Source organism: Sebastes umbrosus, chromosome 9 (assembly GCF_015220745.1).
Source record: "Sebastes umbrosus isolate fSebUmb1 chromosome 9, fSebUmb1.pri, whole genome shotgun sequence".
Taxonomy (NCBI): domain Eukaryota; kingdom Metazoa; phylum Chordata; class Actinopteri; order Perciformes; family Sebastidae; genus Sebastes; species Sebastes umbrosus.
This window is the reverse complement of record NC_051277.1, coordinates 15,817,954-15,837,599: the sequence shown is the minus strand read 5'-3', so window position 1 is coordinate 15,837,599 and position 19,646 is coordinate 15,817,954. Positions and strand designations below refer to the sequence as shown.

At 40.6% G+C, this 19,646-nt stretch overlaps 1 protein-coding gene across 2 annotated transcripts in view; it reads left to right on the top strand.

The window, feature by feature from the left end:
• LOC119494924 (dedicator of cytokinesis protein 2-like) overlaps positions 1-19,646 on the top strand; it is a 120,433-nt gene that overhangs the window by 37,105 nt on the left and 63,682 nt on the right. For both annotated transcript variants that reach the window (XM_037781154.1, XM_037781155.1), the window contains 2 exons: positions 11,464-11,606; positions 19,455-19,550. In XM_037781154.1, coding sequence (XP_037637082.1) covers positions 11,464-11,606; positions 19,455-19,550 — 239 coding nt within the window. The remainder of the gene's footprint in view (positions 1-11,463; positions 11,607-19,454; positions 19,551-19,646) is intronic.

The window sequence follows — 19,646 nt, the reverse complement described above, 5'->3', positions numbered from 1 at the left end:
TTTTTTCTCAAAGCCGTTTCTCACCAGTGCGATTACAAAAGTACGGTGAATTTTCCGCATGACAACTGTGCACACCAGTTCCGGTGCGAATTAATCGGGGACAGAGAATGTGTAAGGGGCTAACGTTAACTATACATAAACTAATCGGACCCCAAATGTGAAGCTAACACTAGCTGTTGTGGCTAGCCCCATTCTGCAACCAACATATAACGTTAGCATAACAGCTAAATTACCATCTTCAACATATCCCAGCTGCTGGGCGATCTCAAACCGTATATTGTCCTTTATTTGGTTGTTGAAGTAGTAGTGTTTGTCGTACATTATTGGGTGTTAAGAAGGGGACGGCCTATTGTTATTTCGAAACACCAATAGTCTGAAAAACTTACCATGGGACTGGAAAAAGACCATTTGTCTGACAGTTTGTTACCCCAAAAACAAACGTAAAAATACACTATATGAATATATACACAATCTCCGTGCAACGAACAGAAGCACATGGTTAATTATTATGCAGAATGATGGCGATCAGTTGGATTTCAAAGGATTTCATTGGTCAAACATATATATTAGGTTGAAATCGGATGAAATCGAGGTCCGTCCGAATATTGTATCCCCCACACGAATGTTCCGCAGTGGTGTGCAAGCATTCATAACAACCCACAAAATCAGTTTTTATAAATTTCTTTGGGATTTCTTTTTTTTTTTTTAGGACGAAAATCCGTGCTTGGTTCGAAACGGCTTTGATTCCTCTTATATTCTTTTCTTCCTCATCTTCCCTGATCTTCTATTGTATTGTATTCTATCTCCTATTCTGTTCTCTGCTCCTCTTCTCTCCTCTTACCTCCTACTGTGTCATGTATTATTTTATGCTGTTACATTACATTAGCTTTTGTTGCAACACATTAAGGTTCATGTCACGCCTTACTGTAACTGCATTGAAATCATGCTCACTAATACCCAGCAAATACTGCCTGCCATACCTGTCAGAGGATTATCAATGTAAATTAGTACAAGAAGTGGTGTGGGTGTGTTCGTGTGTGTTAATGTGTGTGTGTTTCACAGCAGAGGAGCCGTCTGCCACATATGATTTTTGACTGTAGTTTTACAGGCTGACTCAAAATAGCTGTTCTCACTGTAGAGCTGTAGGAAAGATGGTTCCACGGGGTTAATGAGAGAGAGAGAGGTAGTTTCTGTCATTCATTCAGAGTTTGCAGAGACTGCAGTTTGAGAGGTTGTAGATGAAATGCTGGAAGAAAAGAGGGATGGATGAGACTAATGGAGCAAAGTGAATGGAGTTTAATCATTTTGGGAAATGCCCCTGTCTCACACTCTCCCTCCGTCTCATTTATATTCTGATCCATGCTCGTGCATGTAGGTTGATTTCCAATGGAAACTGAATGAAGACAAGCGCAGCAGAGGAACAGTCAGGGTATCAACACACTTACCCATTAATTCATTTTGGTACAGATGTGAGAGCTGTTTAATGTTAATCAGAGACAAGAGCAACCTGACGGAACAGCTTGGTGGGCTGCAGCTTTCTGATTGTGTTTCTCCGGTCACAGCAAAATAACATTTCTTGGACTGATTAAAGCTTAATGATCCCCGTTGGGACGCTGGGTCACTATACAGCAGCAGCGATAACAGTTGAAGGGGATGGCATTGACAACACAGGATTTCAACGTTTCAGTAAAATGGAGATGAAATAAAGAATAAGTGAGTAAAGACTTACAGATTCAGCATCCAGCCTGAACATATACAAAGCAGGATTTCAATCAAATGAATCAGATATAGGCTCAACAGGAGCCAGCGGCTTCATGATATATTACTCTCCTGTTAGAGGACACTGAGAATTAGCTTGCCCATCAGTCAAAGCAGTGACATGGTTCACCGCAAAGCATTCATCTGCCATTGATCTGCTTTTGTTAAATTGATCAGAAACACTGTAGCAACTACTGCTACCAACAGACTAATTGGTCAATCAATTTAATAGTCATATGGAAGACGGAGCAGGGGAAAGAGGCAGAGATGAGGGGTGGCAATTAGTGGGTGACTCATAGACGGTGACTAAGACAGCTGTTTGAAACAAAATAAATGAAAGCTGCATCCAGAAGCAACGCTCAAGGGATTATCTGATCAGTATCAACGGTATCTAGTGCTTGTTATCCTGGTTTCAGTGGTAGACATGACAAACATGCCCAGTTCTGTCTGGACTAATGAGCAAATATCAACATATATACACAGTGTTATACATCAATGTTCTTGTTGTAGTAAGTTCTGATCTTTTTGTAGTGTGTGTGTTTACTTGAAGAAAAGCAATTGTACTCGAAGACAGCGCCCTTTGCTGTTATTGTGTTTACTTTGGTTTTGCTGACAGTATTTGTTGTGCCAGGTCTCATCAGCATCACAGCAAAACTCACAGTGAAAAATGCACTCATTGTATATCAACATCATCCACCAGCGCACTCTATCATGTGTAACTTATCGCCCCATATTTTCGGGAGAGCACTCATTCACACAGGCAAGACAATTTTATGCATTTCTGGGAAAGAAATATCATCCCGCTAAACTATTTTGAGACCGCTGTCTTGCTTTCCAAATCATTCATCAAATATATTTTACCACCACACCATAACGGGAAAAAAAAAAAAGTAAGAAGTGTGGACAGACAGGCACAAACTAAATATGAACTGAGAAAATGTAGGGATTTGAATTTTAAAAGAGGTTTAAAGATGGAGCAAAGGGGGAAAAAGTGAGGAAGGAGGGAGGAAGACAAATGAGGGATGGAGGGAGAGTGGAAGAGATGAGACACCCACGGTGACACCGAAAGAGATGAAAAACCTGCTGAGAGAGACATTTAGTCATCACCGAGCGGGAAGACAGTTGGCTTGGTCCCAGCCCCCTCTCAACAGAAAAGATTTACTTGTCGTTGCGCCGCCAAACCTCCTCATTATCATCTTTTCTATCACTCTATCTTCCCGAAAGCAAGGGACGACAACCAGAGGGAGGGAGGAGAAGAGGGAAGGAGAGAAAAAGGAAGACAACTCTGATTTACATGCCTCTTAGAAACTGAGATTGAATCTCATTATCATGTGCTATAGTTTATTGTGTTTGGCTGTCAAATGAAAAACATGGAAGAGAGAAGGGATGAGCTGGCTGCTGAGCCATCAAAGCTGCTCTCTGTGTGGTGGCCTGCCAGCGCTTGTGGCTGTCTGCTCTTACAAACTTGGTAACCCAAACACATAACCACATGCTCACACAGGCACAAAGAGATTCCAACTCTTTTACACATCACATAGCGGCAAAGCACCAAATCAGACACAAAAAGGACAATTCACACTTGGGCACACAGGCACACATCGGTATTAATAATCAAAGGCTGAGATTGCAGCTAGAATAAATAGACATTTCCAATTGAATATAGATGAGCACTTGAAGTTCTGTTGGTGTGCGTTCTGAATATGTTGTGTGTTGCGCGTCAGCACCTGTGTGTGTGTATTTCTGTTTTCTTTGAACGAGTGCGTGTATCTCCAAGCGGTGAAAGCCAGATGAGAAAAAGTTAAAATGCATCCCGATGTTTGCCCCGAGACATTGATTTCCATTTGCCTGTCAGCGCCTGTTGGTGAAGCTTTCTTCCACAGCATGGCTGAATTGATTTACTTCATTGTTGCGCCGCGGGATAAAACGCATAACATGCAACTAAATCACACAGGCAAGTGGAACATAGAAACATAGGTGTTCATTGGAAAGTGAAACCACTAGTGTGTTCACCAATGTTCATTTTAGTCACAAGAGCACCTTTTCCATTACAAAATCGCTTGTAAATTTTATGTTTATTATTTTCATATGTCATATCAAACTTCTTCAAATGTGAGTAAAAGGCAACAACCGAAAAAATGCTGCATCAGTTCAATTGCCTTCTTTTTCTCTGGTGCCTTCATCTCCCCTGCCTCTCATCCTTAGTTGAGCCTCTCAGGCAGCATCTCTTTTTAGGCTGCTCCGTTACAAAGCACCCGCTAGCAAGCTCCACCAAACAGACCTCTGCAGAAATGGTTTAAGGTTATAGGATTAGGGCCATGACTGGGGTGAGACACTGCCAATCCTAGAGAAGGATGCCGGATTTGTATAGAGCCGAAGGGAAGTCTGAGAGGCTCAAGCGAGAGAAGATCTAGAGCACATGCAATACAGTTCTATACTCACTGAGAAGACGGGATGCAAAGCTTACGACGACACAAAACTGGTGATTAGTCGGATCAGTTAATGGGTTCCAAATTACTGATTGATTATTGAAAGTTTGTGATGAAAAGAATGTTACCTGAAATGCTGAGTTGGAGAAACAGAATTATGATGGAGAGAACAGAAAGACAAGAAATGGGAATCAAGAGGAAAGACAAAAAAACAGATGGAAAGATTGAGATGGAGAAGACGGAGATTGCATTATGCATAGAGAACCAGGAAACGCAGAGAAAAACAATAACAGATGACAAAAGTGAGACACACACAAGAAAGAAAGACGGCCACCAAGAGGAGTGAGAGGAGGATATGCTGACAGAAGCTTCGGATTGTAAGAGGAAGCTAAATTTGCAAGATTTTTGCATTCAAGGACCAAACTGATCTTACCTTGCACGGCAGCTGGATTCTTGCGAGGTCACGCAAAAATCACAGGATCACATATCACACGAAAATCCATCTCGTCAGGCTTCAAGTAATGCGTTTGTGTCCGGCAAGCCAGACCACGGACCAATCAGCGTCCAGTGAGGAGCTACTGGCAGCTACGGCCGTTATTTAGATGTGTGTGATGTGACACAGAGAGGAAACTGTTCGTTCAAAAGTGGCGGCTCCTGAAGAGGTTAACGTAGATGCTGCAGAATCTCAGTTACATCAGAAGTGAAGAGTATTTACTCATTGAAAGAAGAGCAAAGAACGGCACTGATGGCTTTTATCGATGGAAAATACTTTTTTCACTCTTCTCCTGGTTGGCAACGGCTTTGGTTTGATTGACAGATGGTTCATCCAATCATCTTCCAAGTATTTTTTTTGAAAGTGCCTGCCCTTTTCCAAACAGTTTCAAATAACGGCTTTCTCAGATGGTTCTGTGTAACAAACCATCTGGCGGGTCAGGTTACAACAGATCTGCCGAGGCATTAATTGCACGTTGTCAGCAAGCAACTGCTTTTCACAGCGACAATGAAAGTTTCCTCTAGCTCAAATAATAGCACTTTTAAACTACTCAGCCAATATGATAATACTCTTAAGGTTTATTTTGCCTCAGTCAAGAAATAAAATCACTGAAATGACCTCGAGTGGCTCCACTCGCAGTATGTGCTTTTGAATTATCTGATTAAAGAAGAAATGCAGGAGGCATCCATCATGTTTGATTGGACCACTGATGTGAGGAGTCGTCATTTGTTTATTAAAAAGAAGAACTTGCTCATTAGTGTTCAAGGATTTCTTTTTTTTATATCCCTCTGTTGGTGCAAACATGAATATTTCTTCACAGAGGTCGGAGTGTGTACGGTCAGCCACAGTGCAGTGCTCCAAAGAAGGAGCTCCTTTGAAATAGCAGTAATTTCCAATGCCCTCTTAAAGAATGACCTAGACCCTGGGAGCTGCACACCGTTGTAGCTAGTGTTCTTACAAGACTGAAAGCCCTGAGGACCACAGTGCAGTTCAAAGACGTCTCTGAGAAGGCTTACATTCAGGCTGAAGCAGCAGATATTAACATTCCTGACGTTATTCCAGGCCAGGCAAGGTGCAGAGAAATACCTGCAAAGTTAAAGGAACTGTTCCACATCGGTGACTGAAGACTATCAGCCACAGAGTCTGGAGGAGCATTACCAAGCCAGCCTGTGCTTTCATCACTTTCTTATGCTCATATTCAGGAGCTCCAGAGGCATTTTGAAGGAAAAGGGAAGTTTGCTAAAATCAAAACAGACAATTCACTCCCCGACAGATCCGTCAAAGTAGGGTGCTGGAGATGAGCAAGCTATTAGGGCGCTCGTGGTTTTTCTGTAAGTTTTCTGAATTTCAAGATGAGAAGAAGCTGCTGACTGAACTGAAGGTGTTTTACTCTGCTTACAAAATCTCCCAGTAGGGCACAGGTTATATAGAGTGTATTCAAAAAGCATGAGACTGGTTGTTTTTCCACCACTCTTCAAATTGATGAAAATATATAATCTTCCAGTGTCAGCACGCTCTGTGGAAAGTTCGACCACAGTCGAGCAGATTGTGTCACTGTGGGTGGACAATGAAATTGCAGAAGTCTATAGTGCAGTATATAAAATCTGAGCATGCCTGCCACCAACCTGACTGTTGCTGAAAGTTTTCTTTATTTAGCAAGTAACCACAATGAAATAGGAGTAAGGTTAAGTTTCAATCTCTGTCTCTATTACACTCCATCTCTAACTCTTTCTATTGCTTTTTCTTTCTCTCTCTTTCAACCAAGGCAGCACTTTTTGTGTTGGCTAAGAGGATAAATATAGTGAGACAGATCATGCCTAACCCAAAATTGAATACCGACAACGAATCGGCAACTTGTTGTGTTCAACCATGTGTTCTTATCTCATCTTTAAATGTAAAACCCCTTACAGAAAGGCTAGATACCTCATGCCTGTTAAGCATTTGTGTGCATTCATGTTAATTTTCTACTCAATGTGCATTCATGTTATGCATGGAGCTTCAGTAAATGTATTCTTCCATCTTCCTGCACATTAACATAGGGTCAGGCTAGGTGTACACCTTGAAGCTTGCTATTGTGCTTATGTTTTCATTACGTCTGGCTCCTGACACAGTAAAAACAAAAAGCATGTATTTTATCACACAACAAGATACCCTTTCGACCCCCCCCCGCTCTCTATTTCACGTTCTCTCGCCTGAACATGTTGCACCTCGAAATACCATCTGGCTTTATTTCTTAGATCAATAGAAATCAAGAAGCCGGTGGCTTTAGGGTCATTTCTACAGGGAATGGAGTTCTCCTCGGGTTTAATGGTACATCCAGCGCGCGGAAGGGAGGTGGATTAATTCTCGCACACACAACAATGCTGCTATAAAATACAACCCATTGTTTTCGCCATCTGAAAGGACAAACGATGATGAGTTTCTGGTTTGATGGATTAAATAGATTTATCAGGGTTTCTACTCAAATACAAAGCTGGCAGCATCTAAAACATTAAGGCCACAGGCCAGGAGGCTTCCCTATGTTATGTTCTTTTTCTGACAAAGAGACATTTTTGTTTCAAGTTTTACGTGATACATTATGTTAAATATATTTAAATTGCATGGCCCTTACAGTGGGCTACATCTTGAATAATACCAATCTCCATACAGACAAATGTTTTAGCAGCGTTTAAACAGGAAACAGATTTGTCTACTCTGCAGCTGGTTGTTTAGTTACAGAAAATACAATGGAGTATTTTACTTCCTATAACAAAAGGTCTTGTTTGATACTTAAGGTCTTCTTCTATCTTTCTCACACACACACACACACACACACACACACACACACACACTCAAACAGAGACAAATTTAGTGGGAAAAAAAAAAGTGTTATTTTTCAAACTCAGTTACAAAGCTGCTACTAGGTTACTAACTTAGGTCTTGCACTATCGCTCTCTCTCTCTCTCTCTCTCTCTCTCTCTCTCTCTTTTTCTCTCTCTCTCACTCTCACACACACACACACAGACACACACACGCACACACACATCCAATTTACTTTAAAAATGAACAGTTGCAAATCAAAGTTTAACTATGGGTCAAGAAATTTGGTCAACACACATCTCACTCGTTTCCCCTCGGTTTCATTGTTGTCTGTTCTCACACTCGTAGATCGTAGACTCTGGCTGGAAGTACCAGTCACACTGCATTTATTGTTTGTTTATAGTTTCTTTGTGAACTTCTCAATAGTTGTGCAGAACAAAATAAGCACAGATAACAAAATGAAAGTCCTCTCTTTTATGTCTATCGCCCTCCTCAAAGCCATAAACAGTGCCTTCAAACGTCCACTCCATAGGGCTGATAACGTCGCCGGACATGCCGCTTGCAATTCGCTCTAATAATAGCTTGCCTCCTGCATATGCAGGCAGTAGTAGCATTAGAAAATGCAGAATTGAACTGCACAACAGCTGCTAGCACAGACAACAAATTCAGCAACGCCTGTAATTCGTTATCCATGTTGAATTATCCACTGGTATAGTCGCATGGTAATCACAGCTGATGTCAATTGTTGTTTTATTCCGGAAAAGTGTCATGTGATAGTGGCGTGACCAATCAGGGAAGGATACATCGTGACTCATAAGACCCAATCAAGAAGCAGAACGTCATCGTTTTCAAATGTCTCTGTTTTAGGGGTTCTAAAACGCTGGAGTAGTGTGGATGCTAGGCGTAATTGTAGCAAGAGTTACTTGTTTTAAAACGAAAACATATTTGTGTGGATGTAACCTTAGATACTACTTTTGTTTGTTTCCCATCGTCTCACTTAAACATCCCCCTCCTCCCGTTGGATTTCCTCTACCTGTCCAGGCTCCTCCTCCGTCTCCTCCCTCCATTTCTCTGAGTCATCGAGGGCATTCAGTGACTCATGCATTTCCCCCTCTGTCTCTGTTATCCCTCCCCCCCCTTTCCTCTCTGCATGTTTGTGTGATGGAGTGAGTGTTGTGATGAGGGTCCACTCAGCAGGCGTATAAGCTTGGCTCAGTTAATAATGGAACTAACGAGCATCAGCCCAAATGAGCTTTTAATGTGCTCTGTCCTACCTGCGGCTACGAGAGATGGATGGGGTGGAGGAGGTGGGGGGTAGAAAGATGGAGAAAGAAGAAGACAAGGAAGGGAGAGGTCAAGGTAGACACGTTGGAAAAATATGAAGGACCTGTTACATTGCAATCACCGTTTTGTATGCCGTAACTGCATAGTGCATGATTTGTATTAAACATTTAGATTGACCTTGATGTAAATTATTTGACCTGCGAGCAAAATTTATGAATTGAATATGAATTACGATTGAGGCTAATTATGTCTGCCAGCTAACGTTGGCATTATATGCTTTTAGTGGAGTTAGATCTGCTATACTGTGGTTACAGCCAACATCGATAACTTGAATTTATATGAAGATAAATGTAATGTTGACAGAAATGATTATTTGACTTAAAACACAATCTAAAATGGATTTACTGTCACCTTGGACTGTGATTGTCTTTGGAAATTTGGCCACGGCTCTGCTGACTTCTAAACAATATCAGATGACAATTTTAGTAATATGACCTTGTTGAAAATCAATAATTTGAATTATCTGTCAGAGCGTGCATCTTCAAATTCCAAGTCTTGGCAGTGTTGTTGTCCACCAAACAATGTGTAGTTTTAGAAACCTGCTGTAGTTTTGTGTCAACAAATTCTCAATACAGTGAAAAGTTTAGAAAGACATCTTAAAGCAGATAGAAAGTTTAGCCCTGAATTGTGTCAGCCTCATGTAAAACCATAGCTTTCTCTTTGTTAGTTTGGCATGAAAATAAACTTACAGAAACTTGAATCATTTTAAGTTTTAAGTAAGATTATTTTAGTTTGCTGCTGAGAGCAGGGACTATGATGCATTAAGGATATTGCGGGACAGCAAATAAACACATTGATCACTCTGACAGTTTACTTTGGAAAAAAGCAGATGTGTCTCTCTAAGAGCTTAGCCATGCTACTGAACTTCTGCGTCATATCTGAATTTTATTCCAACATTTTAGTTTTATACATAAAGAGTTTATTGTCCAAACAGTGGTTGAGGTTACATCAGTTTTTGTTTTTCAAACTAGGATATCGCAGTCCAAGTGTGCAATAAAACACCACTGATGGTTACCATGTGCACAAAGCACATGATTTCATCATATCTTTGCTTTATCTGGATCGCAAGCTACCAGTCTTGACCTTATTATTGAATAAGCAATAGCCTTTGAGACATTCAAAGAAGATTAAGTTTATGTTTACTGCTTTTTGAAAGGTGCTTAAGTCTCACGCACATCCTTTAATTTACTCAGGTCTGCTTTAACGTCACTTTCCACTACAGCACTATAATCCCTAGAATGAGTTTGGACAACCCCCAGAGAAGACTGTGACCATATAACATCCATAAAGAGTTTATGGAGCGGTTAAGCACCAGGTGTAAGTAGTATAAAAGTAATAGATGCCTCCATGTACAGTAGGTTTAACTATGGATATCTTAAAGGAGCAATGCAGTCCACATAGAGATGTGCCAAGGCTTTTCAGGTCGGGTAGAATCTAACATTAACGTTATTTCTGTTGATCCAGTTTGTTAGCTTGCTTCCATGGCTGCAGAAGGCTGTGTTTACATGCCAATTTGTTTCGTATGTGGCAACAGGGTGTCGCAATGGGCAGTGGACGGGATCACACAGATCCAAAACAAAAACAGACATTCCGGACCAGAATGGAAATTTTAAAGGAGAACATCCTGGCTGTAGCATTGTTCTCAGAGAAGCCAGTATTTCAATTTAGCATGTTTCCTTAAAGGTCCCATATCGTGCTCATTTTCAGGTTCATACTTGTATTTTGTGTTTCTACTAGATTTCTACTAGATGTTTACATGCTGTAATGTTCAAAAAAACTTTATTTTCCTCAGAATTGCGTTGCTAAGCTTGCTAGCTTGTTTCAAATGCAGAGTTTCTGAATACGGGCTGTGTGCATTTCCCTGTGGATTGAGTGTTTCGATACTTTCACAGTATTTATGTAGGACTTAAGCCTGCTTTATAATAAAAAAACATGAAAATCGCACTTTTTTATAATATGGGACCTTTAATGTCTGATGACATATCATGGTCATTTTATGATTTATTACAGTGCATACAGCATATTACATATTGGTCCTTTAACATTAATGAACTAGTTTTCCCACTTTAGTGCTCTTGACTTTGACATAGTCTTTTATTGATGTAATTACTGATGATCCATTGCATGTGTGACCAAATTAACACGTGATTAACTAACGATTAGGATCAATCAGAGAGCTGGGAGAGAGAAAACGTTCGGCCACGGTGATTGATGAGTTGCCTGAGTGGCTGACAGAGCAGCAGACATGCATAGAACTGTAAATAGACCCTTGATTGATATCACTCCATTGTGCAGTCAGGGGTTAGGGTTGCATCTTTTCTTCGGGGTGCAGTGGCATCATTACTCATAGCTGTGTGGGCGCAGCTGTCTCCACAGGTGCTGCACCAATTGATGTAAGGATCCTGGGTTTTGGGTTTTGAAGGGTTTTTCAGAGAGGAATCACATTAAAGTAAATCTTGATGTTGTGACTGTTGATGTCTGTGTTTAAACATCTCAAGGTATTCTCATCTTTTAAGACCTTGCTTAAAAGAAGTAAATAAAACATCACTCTTGCATACGCTGTCTCCCACTATTCAATTTTTCTCACAGACTTGCTTAATAAATCTGTCATCTTTAACCGTTTGTGGTTTTGTTGCTTCACAGAGTGCCGTGATGTGTTGCTGCCCATGATGCTGCGGGAGCTGAGTGGGGCACTGGCCAGTTTTTCTGACGGGCCTCATGATGAGAGGAGAAATAGTCTGGAGCTGCTCAACAACATTCTGGAGGTCCTCAGCAGGGAAAATGTGGTGAGTAAAGAGCACAAAATGCCAATCCTCACACTCGGCATTCAACTGCATTCTGGGTGATTGTTTCATATTAGACAGCAGCGAACACATCCAATATGCACAGAGAGCGTATTGAAATCTGATTGCTTAGTTAAGGGGCGGCTGTGGCTCAGAGGTAGAGCAGGTCGTCCACCAATCAGAAGGTCGGAGATTCGATCCTTGGCTCACATGTCAAAGACTCCTTGAGCAAAATACTTAACCCCAAATTGCTCCCGAAGGCTGTGCCGTCCGTGTGTTACATATGTAATAATGACACCAATTTCCTAGTTCCAATTTCTTTATCTCTCTATATTTTCACCTCATTTCTTGTATTTATTTACAGCTTCTTTCATTTTGGGGTTGTCTGTATAGTTTTACCCAGTAAGCAAACAGCAATCATCTGTAGTTTACCACAGTAGCTGTATGGCTGTACAGTTGTAGTTTCCACATTTATATAATCAAATGCCAGTAGGAAAGAAAATCAGCGCTTAAGAGCTTCAACTGAGGCACAACTCAAGTACCAGGAGCGAGCAGCAACAACAACAGTTTAGACTTTATTCAGACACAATCTGCATATGTAAAAATATAAACGGCCAAACAACCAAGAAAAGTGCACTCAACAGAGTGCAGATCTCTCTCTTACAGTCAAGTTGGCGGCAAAGGTAACAAAAACAGGGATTTATTCATCTCATATTGTGCCTAAGTTTAGTGGATCATAACATATCAGGTATGGAATGTATCTGCAGATGCTCCGGTTCAGAATGAGACCAAACCTTTCTATAGGTGTCAATTTATGAGCCACGACAAAGGCCAAAATGTGCGTAGTGTGTGTATGAGAGAGAGAGAGAGAGAGAGACAATGGCTTGCGCTCAGGGTAGGCAGATGTTGGCGATCGGAGCAGAAGGATAGCAGGAAAGTTGTGCAATGGCAGTAAATGTAAAGTGTAGGTTAAAGTTTTCTCATGAATAAAACACTGCAAAATTACTCCTCAATACCCAAGACGTTCCCGTGTTTTGCTTCCCAGCTACTGGGCAAAAGTGAAGGAAGAGTCTGTGGGATTACACATCGGAGCACAGTGTGCTGCTCCCGGACTCTCTCCAGAGAGCAGCACACGCTGCTCCGCCTAAAACGTAGATAAATAAATTCATTCAGTGCCTTTTTATTGGGCGTCAACCTCGCATTTACACGTGTATTACGAGTGCACTTTTCTAGTTATTGGGAAAGTGTTAGAGTAAAAATCCTGTCCATGAATTAGAAAGCATTTTCTTTGTCTTTGCTGCATCACTGGCTGAATTTGAACCAGCTCTGAGCTCTGTGCCACCCCAGTGCAACTTGTCTCCTAAAGAGTAAAGTAAATAGCCTTAAGCTGTTTGGTCTACAGCCCCCCAGTCGTGCAATGAAGCAGGCCTTGACCAGTTACAATCTAATTGATTTTGTTTCACGCGTGTTGCCGCATGTTAGTCTGTTGAAACAAAATCCAGTTTGCTACTGAACTAAACACCTTTAATACGCACCCATACGCACAATAAATACAGCACCCGTATCAAGCTGAGGGCTTTTTAATTGCTCCTGCAAGTTGTTGACAATCTGCTGAGTCTTTGAAGTGAAGGTGTGGCTTTTATTCAGCTCTATGGATATCTCTAATGAAGCATGAGCCAAGAGATGAGAGACTCTGAGAGAAGAGAGAGGAGTAATGAATGGAGTGGAGTGAATATGATGAGATGAATTTGCGTCGGTAGGTATAATAAATGAAAGCAGGCGGTGGCAGTGTGTCAAAAGGACATGACTGGTACAAATACAATCATGAGGAGATTACAATACCAGTGACGCACAGTCTCATACAGGCTTTCTATCAAACTACATGAGGGCAAAAATCTGCCTTTGGATAAAGTACAAGTGTCAGACTCCAGATTGAAGTATTCTCTCCACAAGCACACACACACACTGTATTGCTATCTAAACATAGAGACACTTTCAGAGAGAGCACTGGCTCTGATATTTAATTCTGAATGTTCTAGGGCTGTCAAAGACCTTTGCATTTTACCAACCATGTCATACTAGCTTGTCACGAAGGAGGCTAAATAATGCTCCAAACCTACGCAAAATTTTAGTGAGGAAAAACTGGCATGGCCATTTTAAAAAGGGGTCCTTTGATCTCTGACCTCAAGATATGTGAATGTAAATGGATTTTATGGGTACCCACGAGTCTCCCCTTTACAGACATGCTCACTTTATGATAATCACATGCAGTTTGGGGCAAGTCATAGTCAAGTCAGCACACTGACACACTTGACAGCTGTTGTTGTGTGTTGGGCTGCAGTTTGCCATGTTATGATTTGAGCATATTTTTTATGCTAAATGCAGTACCTGTGAGGGTTTCAGGACAATATTTGTCATTGTTTTGTGTTGTTAATTGATTTTCAATAATAAATATTTACATACATTTGCATAAAGCAGCATATTTGTCCACTCCCATGTTGATAAGAGTATTAAATACTTGACAAATGGCCCCTTAAGGTACATTTTGAACAGATAAAAACATGTGTGATTAATTTGCAATTAATTGTGATTAACTATGGAAAATCGTGATTAATCGCAATTAAATATTTTAGTCGATTGACAGCCTCATGTTCTTATTCAAGTATACACACAAATTCATAAGGTAAGAGATTTTTAGTTGATTTAATCAACAAATCTGTACAACTCAGTTTCTCCACAAAGAATCATGCAAAAGCACCACTTTAAAGGGGACATATCATGCTCATTTTCAGGTTCATACTTGTATATTGGGTTTCTACAAGAACATATTTACCTGCTTTATTGTTCAAAAACACATTATTTTTCTCATACTGTCTGTCTGAATATTCCTGTTTTCACCTTCTGTCTCTCTCTTTAAGACCCCCTCCCAAAAAAGCTCTGATTGGCTTGCGAGAAAAATAGGTGCACGTTTGTAAAGGTAGTTCTCAAGCTGTGGGCGATATATTTTAATGAACCTGCATGTGATATAAGAAGGGGAGCCAAATCTGAATGGCTTGTTGAATCACATGTTTTCTAATCTAGCCAGCCCACAAAACCTGACTGGATGTCTTATGTCACAATTTGTGGGTTGGTAGGAACTTCAGATACCAATATGTATGTGCACAAGCACTGAAAAAGTGAGTTTTTTTTATGATATGTCCCCTTTAAATCTTGTGTTTACCAGAGGTGTGCTTATAAGTTTCTTGGAAAAAAAGTTATTCAGCATGAAAAAAGCATTAATCTTATGGTGCTTCCACGAGCCATAGTTAATTTGGCTAGCCTGAATCAGAGTGAAATTGTTTGTTTTCTATTTAGCCTGGTTCGGTTTCACAGTGCACATATTAAAGTGGACAAAAAAATATATAATATATAATAATATATAATATATTATATTACAAAGTAAGATTAAAAATATAAGTCAGAGGTTCTGTGGATTTGTTAGGATCCAGTTGCCTTAAGGCTCTATGGACCTCTATCTCATCAAGAGAAGTAAAACTGAATAGTTGAACCATGGAAATAATTGGGGGGTGGTGAACTAGTGAGCCCTCTGCTCATTAGGCTGTTTTGGATCTGGACGTAAAGACTCAAATAAGGAACCTGAAGAAACAAAATGTTTATTAAAGCAGTTAAGAATGTCGGATTTATTCATTAGAGTGCATGAGTCTTTCACAATGCACACTGGTCACTCATTTGTATCCTTTGTTACTCTTTATGCTGCACAGCTTTTTGTAAAACCTAGACAATTTTGTCCGCCATGAAAAGCCTCTCTCTCTCACACAAACACACACACACACACACAGATGTGTTTTGTTGTTTTTATTGTCAAGGGGGAAAATGAGAAGAGCAGAAAAAGGTCGAAGAAATAAAAACTGCTCATGACCATGCAGGGAGGATGAAAAACAGTGAATGGAGGAGCAACACAAGACAGTTAAAATCTAAACAGACAGAAGTGAAAGTGTTTCTTTAATAGACAATAACATGGAGGGATATTACAAGAAAACAATGCAGGGAGCTGGTGAGATGACAGTCTGAAATTGGAATGGAGGAGAGAGAAAATAAGAGAAAAACAACAGAAGAGGTGATGAGAGACTGTCTCACCCCCTCGCCCTCCATCTCTTATTTTCTGCATCCTCTCTCCTTTGTTTTTCACCCATCTCTCTCTTCCTCGCTCTGGGTGGTACCTGATTAAATTGTCACACCACAGATGTCTTCAAACTGGGGAGAGATGCAGAAAGAGAGATGGAGGAGAAGACAGCGCAATAGACAGATGCTCGTGTCTGTGGGAGAGTTTGTGTTGAATGTATAAGTAGCAATGTTTGTGCGTGTATGTGTGTGTGATAAAGAGAGGATGCTAACGGAGAGAGACAGGAACACATGGCTCGCCTCTCGCTTTTTTCTTTCCCCTACCCCCAAACCAATGTTTTCTTTTTCTTTTTCACATCACGTTGCCAGGAGAGATGATAAACCAGTCTGGCTTCAGTTTGGAATAAATGAACAGAGTATCGACTTCCATGTTGTTTGTGTTGTGCAGGAGAGATAGAGAGAGAGAGAGAGAGAGAGAGAGAGAGAGAGAGCATTGTGCCACATCTCTTGTGTTCCTGCTCTGACTGTCTGAGAAACTCTCTCCAGGAAACCAAAATACCTACAGTGAGCCAGAACGATTTAGGCTTATTTAGGATCAACAGCTGCGCCTCAACCTAACTACGCGGGTGTGTGTGTCTGTGTGTGGCGCAGTCTGAGATTGAAATTGTATGCAAGATGACACACTCTCTTGCACAGTTGTTTATCTTTTCTGTGCCCTGTGGCTGTGAGTCATTGCATTTAATGTGGTTTAATCTTTTCTACCTGATTTTCATCCAGCCCTTCAAATCATCTGCCATCAGGCCAGCACACATACATGCACACACACACATGCACGCACACAGTCAGCCACACAGTCACACAGAGAAAGAAAGAGACGGCTTTGTTTGAAACTTTGAACTTGAATCTTTTATACCCACTTCTGTTCTTTTAGGACCTTCGCTCTTCTCCTTCCTTTTATGCTTTGCTGATCAGCTCATACAAGGACATGCAAACGTAAAGCACACACACAGACAAATTTGGGTCAGATTATGCTAACAATGTTGTGCACACACACACACACACACACATACACACATACAGATGCACCCTGCAGCATTATTGCCAAGGTGTGTTTGGATGCAGCAGATGCCTCACTGGTGAGTTACTCCCTCCAGGCAAGTCTGAGTCAGCTTCCATTGACTGGTTCACTGTAGCATTGTCTCTCTGTGTGTGTGTGTTTGTGTGTTTGTGTGTGTGTGTGTGTGTGTGTGTGTGTGTGTGTGTGTGTGTGTGTGTGTGTGTTCGTGTTCTGTCCTCTGCACATGGATGCATCTTTAAAGGTGCATATTTTACATGAAATGCTTATTTTTAAGTGCTATTGTGCTATTTTTATTTGTCATTAGTCAGACATAATTTTTCTTCAAGGGCAACTGCGGTATTTTTCAACCTGGAACCTATTTTCCCATGTCTTTGTGTCTGACTGACTAATAGGGACAACAGTTTTTGTAATTGGTCCAGTATTGTAGTAGGGCTGGGAAAATAAGACAATATATATTGTCAAAACAATATAAAAATGTCTATCGTATATATTTTTCTATATTGTTTCTATAACGATACAGGCTACTGTAGGCCTATTTATCTTTATTTATTCTCTATAATTTCACTTCATTTTGCACTCAAGTTCTTAAAATTAGAAAATACTCAGTACTTTACATTTGGCAAGTATTTAATTCACACAGGAGTATAAACAAATAGGCTTTACCATGTGGTTATTTCATATAGACTATTTATTTATTGAATTGCCAGAAAACATGCTATATTGTGATTTATAGCGTTATCAAGATAGAAGATTTCGTCCCTATCGCCCAACCCTACATTTAGGGATAACGCTGTAACCAGCAGCCACGAAACAAGCCGGGAGGGCAAGTGAGCAACATTACGTCCACTAAAAGCCCTTGTTTTTGCCACTGACGGGCTCAGATTGTTATCATAAGTGTCTGACAACAATATGGAAAGGATCCTACAGAGAAATATAACATTTTTCTTACCTTTCTCTCGATCCGCTCTGTTTGTTATTGTGTCCAAGTCCCGCTCAAGGAGAAATCTCATTGTGAAATCTGAATATCCGTATACTCTGGCTCAAATAAATACGGGCGGCCATTGTATTCAAAATCCTCATCCACATTGTGGAAATCATCTAAATATTGAGCCATGATGAAATATTTTAAATAACACTAGGCTACGCTTTCTGTACTCCAACACAAAAAACTCTGCACGGCTGGCGCTTGCGTTTCCACCATGGACGTATTCCACTGTTCCACCGTTGTCTTCCAGCAACACCTTGCCAGATCTCAAAATGAAACCTCTCCTTGAGCGAGACTCTTTCCGTAATGTCAGTTACTTATAATAACAATTAGACCCTGCCATGGTAAAAACAAGCACTGTTAGTTGTCGTAAATGACGGTGCCAGCTTGCCCCAATAGAACCATATTGCAGCCTGTGTGCAGCTGCTGTCTACAACGTTCTCCCTCAATTCTGGACCATTTTCAGAAATTGTTGTCTCTAACTGGCTAATAGGAACACAATTTCTGAAATTGGTTAAGTATTGAGGGAGACATGGAACATAGGACAATAGGTTCCAGGTTAAAAAATAGTCTAGCTACCCTTTAACTTGCAAAATGAGGATTCCTGTTGGGTCATTGTAGTCAGATTTAAAAATGTTTTTAAACGTGTTTCCTAAACTTATAGTGACCCCCTCATTATATATTCATATAGTGTTATTATTTATCAATATATTTATGAGGTATTTCATTATCAGAAAATATAATTATGCTACAATATGACATATATACGTGTAAGAAGATGTATCTATATCACCTACTCTTCAGGAAACTGTTTTTTATCTTCATCACTAAAGAGAGTTGGTTGTAAAAGCCTGCTTTTTGTCTAACTCAACCATTGCAATAGTTGCAAATACTATCCACAGTTTGTATTTTCCTTTTGCTTTCAATAAGTGAAACAACCAAAATGTAACAGTCTTAATGTCTAACAACACTTACCCATGCTGTTGAGAAATAATGATGATATTGTAACTAGGAAACAGTAATTAGCCTTGGGGCTGGTCTGAACACAGACTGTTGGATACATGTCATTGCCCTTGTTTGCCTCTGGGCAGATGGAGGAAAAGAAAGATGACAGAAAAGTGGCTTCAAAGGGAAAGATAGGAATAGGAAAGCAGGTCTGCACAAAAAAAACTCAGCATCCCCGGGCCTTTGAGGTTCAAATGTCCACACTGAGGATGATTAACTGAGTGTTCTGGCGAGGCTCACTTTCCGAAAAGTGAACCGACTTTCAGATTCCGAAAAGTTGATTCCCTTTCTTGTTTCATTTGATCTGCCAATCATCCATTCAGATCCCGAGTGAAGCTTTGGACCGTGTGTGCAAACTTGGTTGTTTTCGTAGTGAGGAGAGTTCATGAGGGGAAAACAGCTACACAAGCAAAACCTGAGGAGCCTCCAAAGTTTTGTTACGAAAAAAGTTGAGGTGTTCGTCGGAGCAGCGCCAAAGTTATGCCTGAGTGAATGCTGATGAACAGGACCGGATCCTGTTCTGCATCTGTGTGTTTTTGTATGCGATTACATCGGAGGAGATCTGACAATCTTGTATTTCTTTGTCTGTTTTTCCTCTCCATCCGTCTCCGACATATTCTCTTTCTCTTTCTCATACTCTGCTCTTTGTCTATTTTTTTAGGGGGAAACATTTCAACATATCCAGGACATCGTGGTGTCTCTGCTGAGAATCATCAACCAGACAGTCATCATAATGGGTCGAGAGCACGCCCTAATCGTAAGTACATACTTTGCATAAGCTTGCCATGAGTCAAGCATTGCAGAGCCTTCTCCCTTGTTACTTTTTCTCACTTTCTCTGCTCTTTAAAGTGGA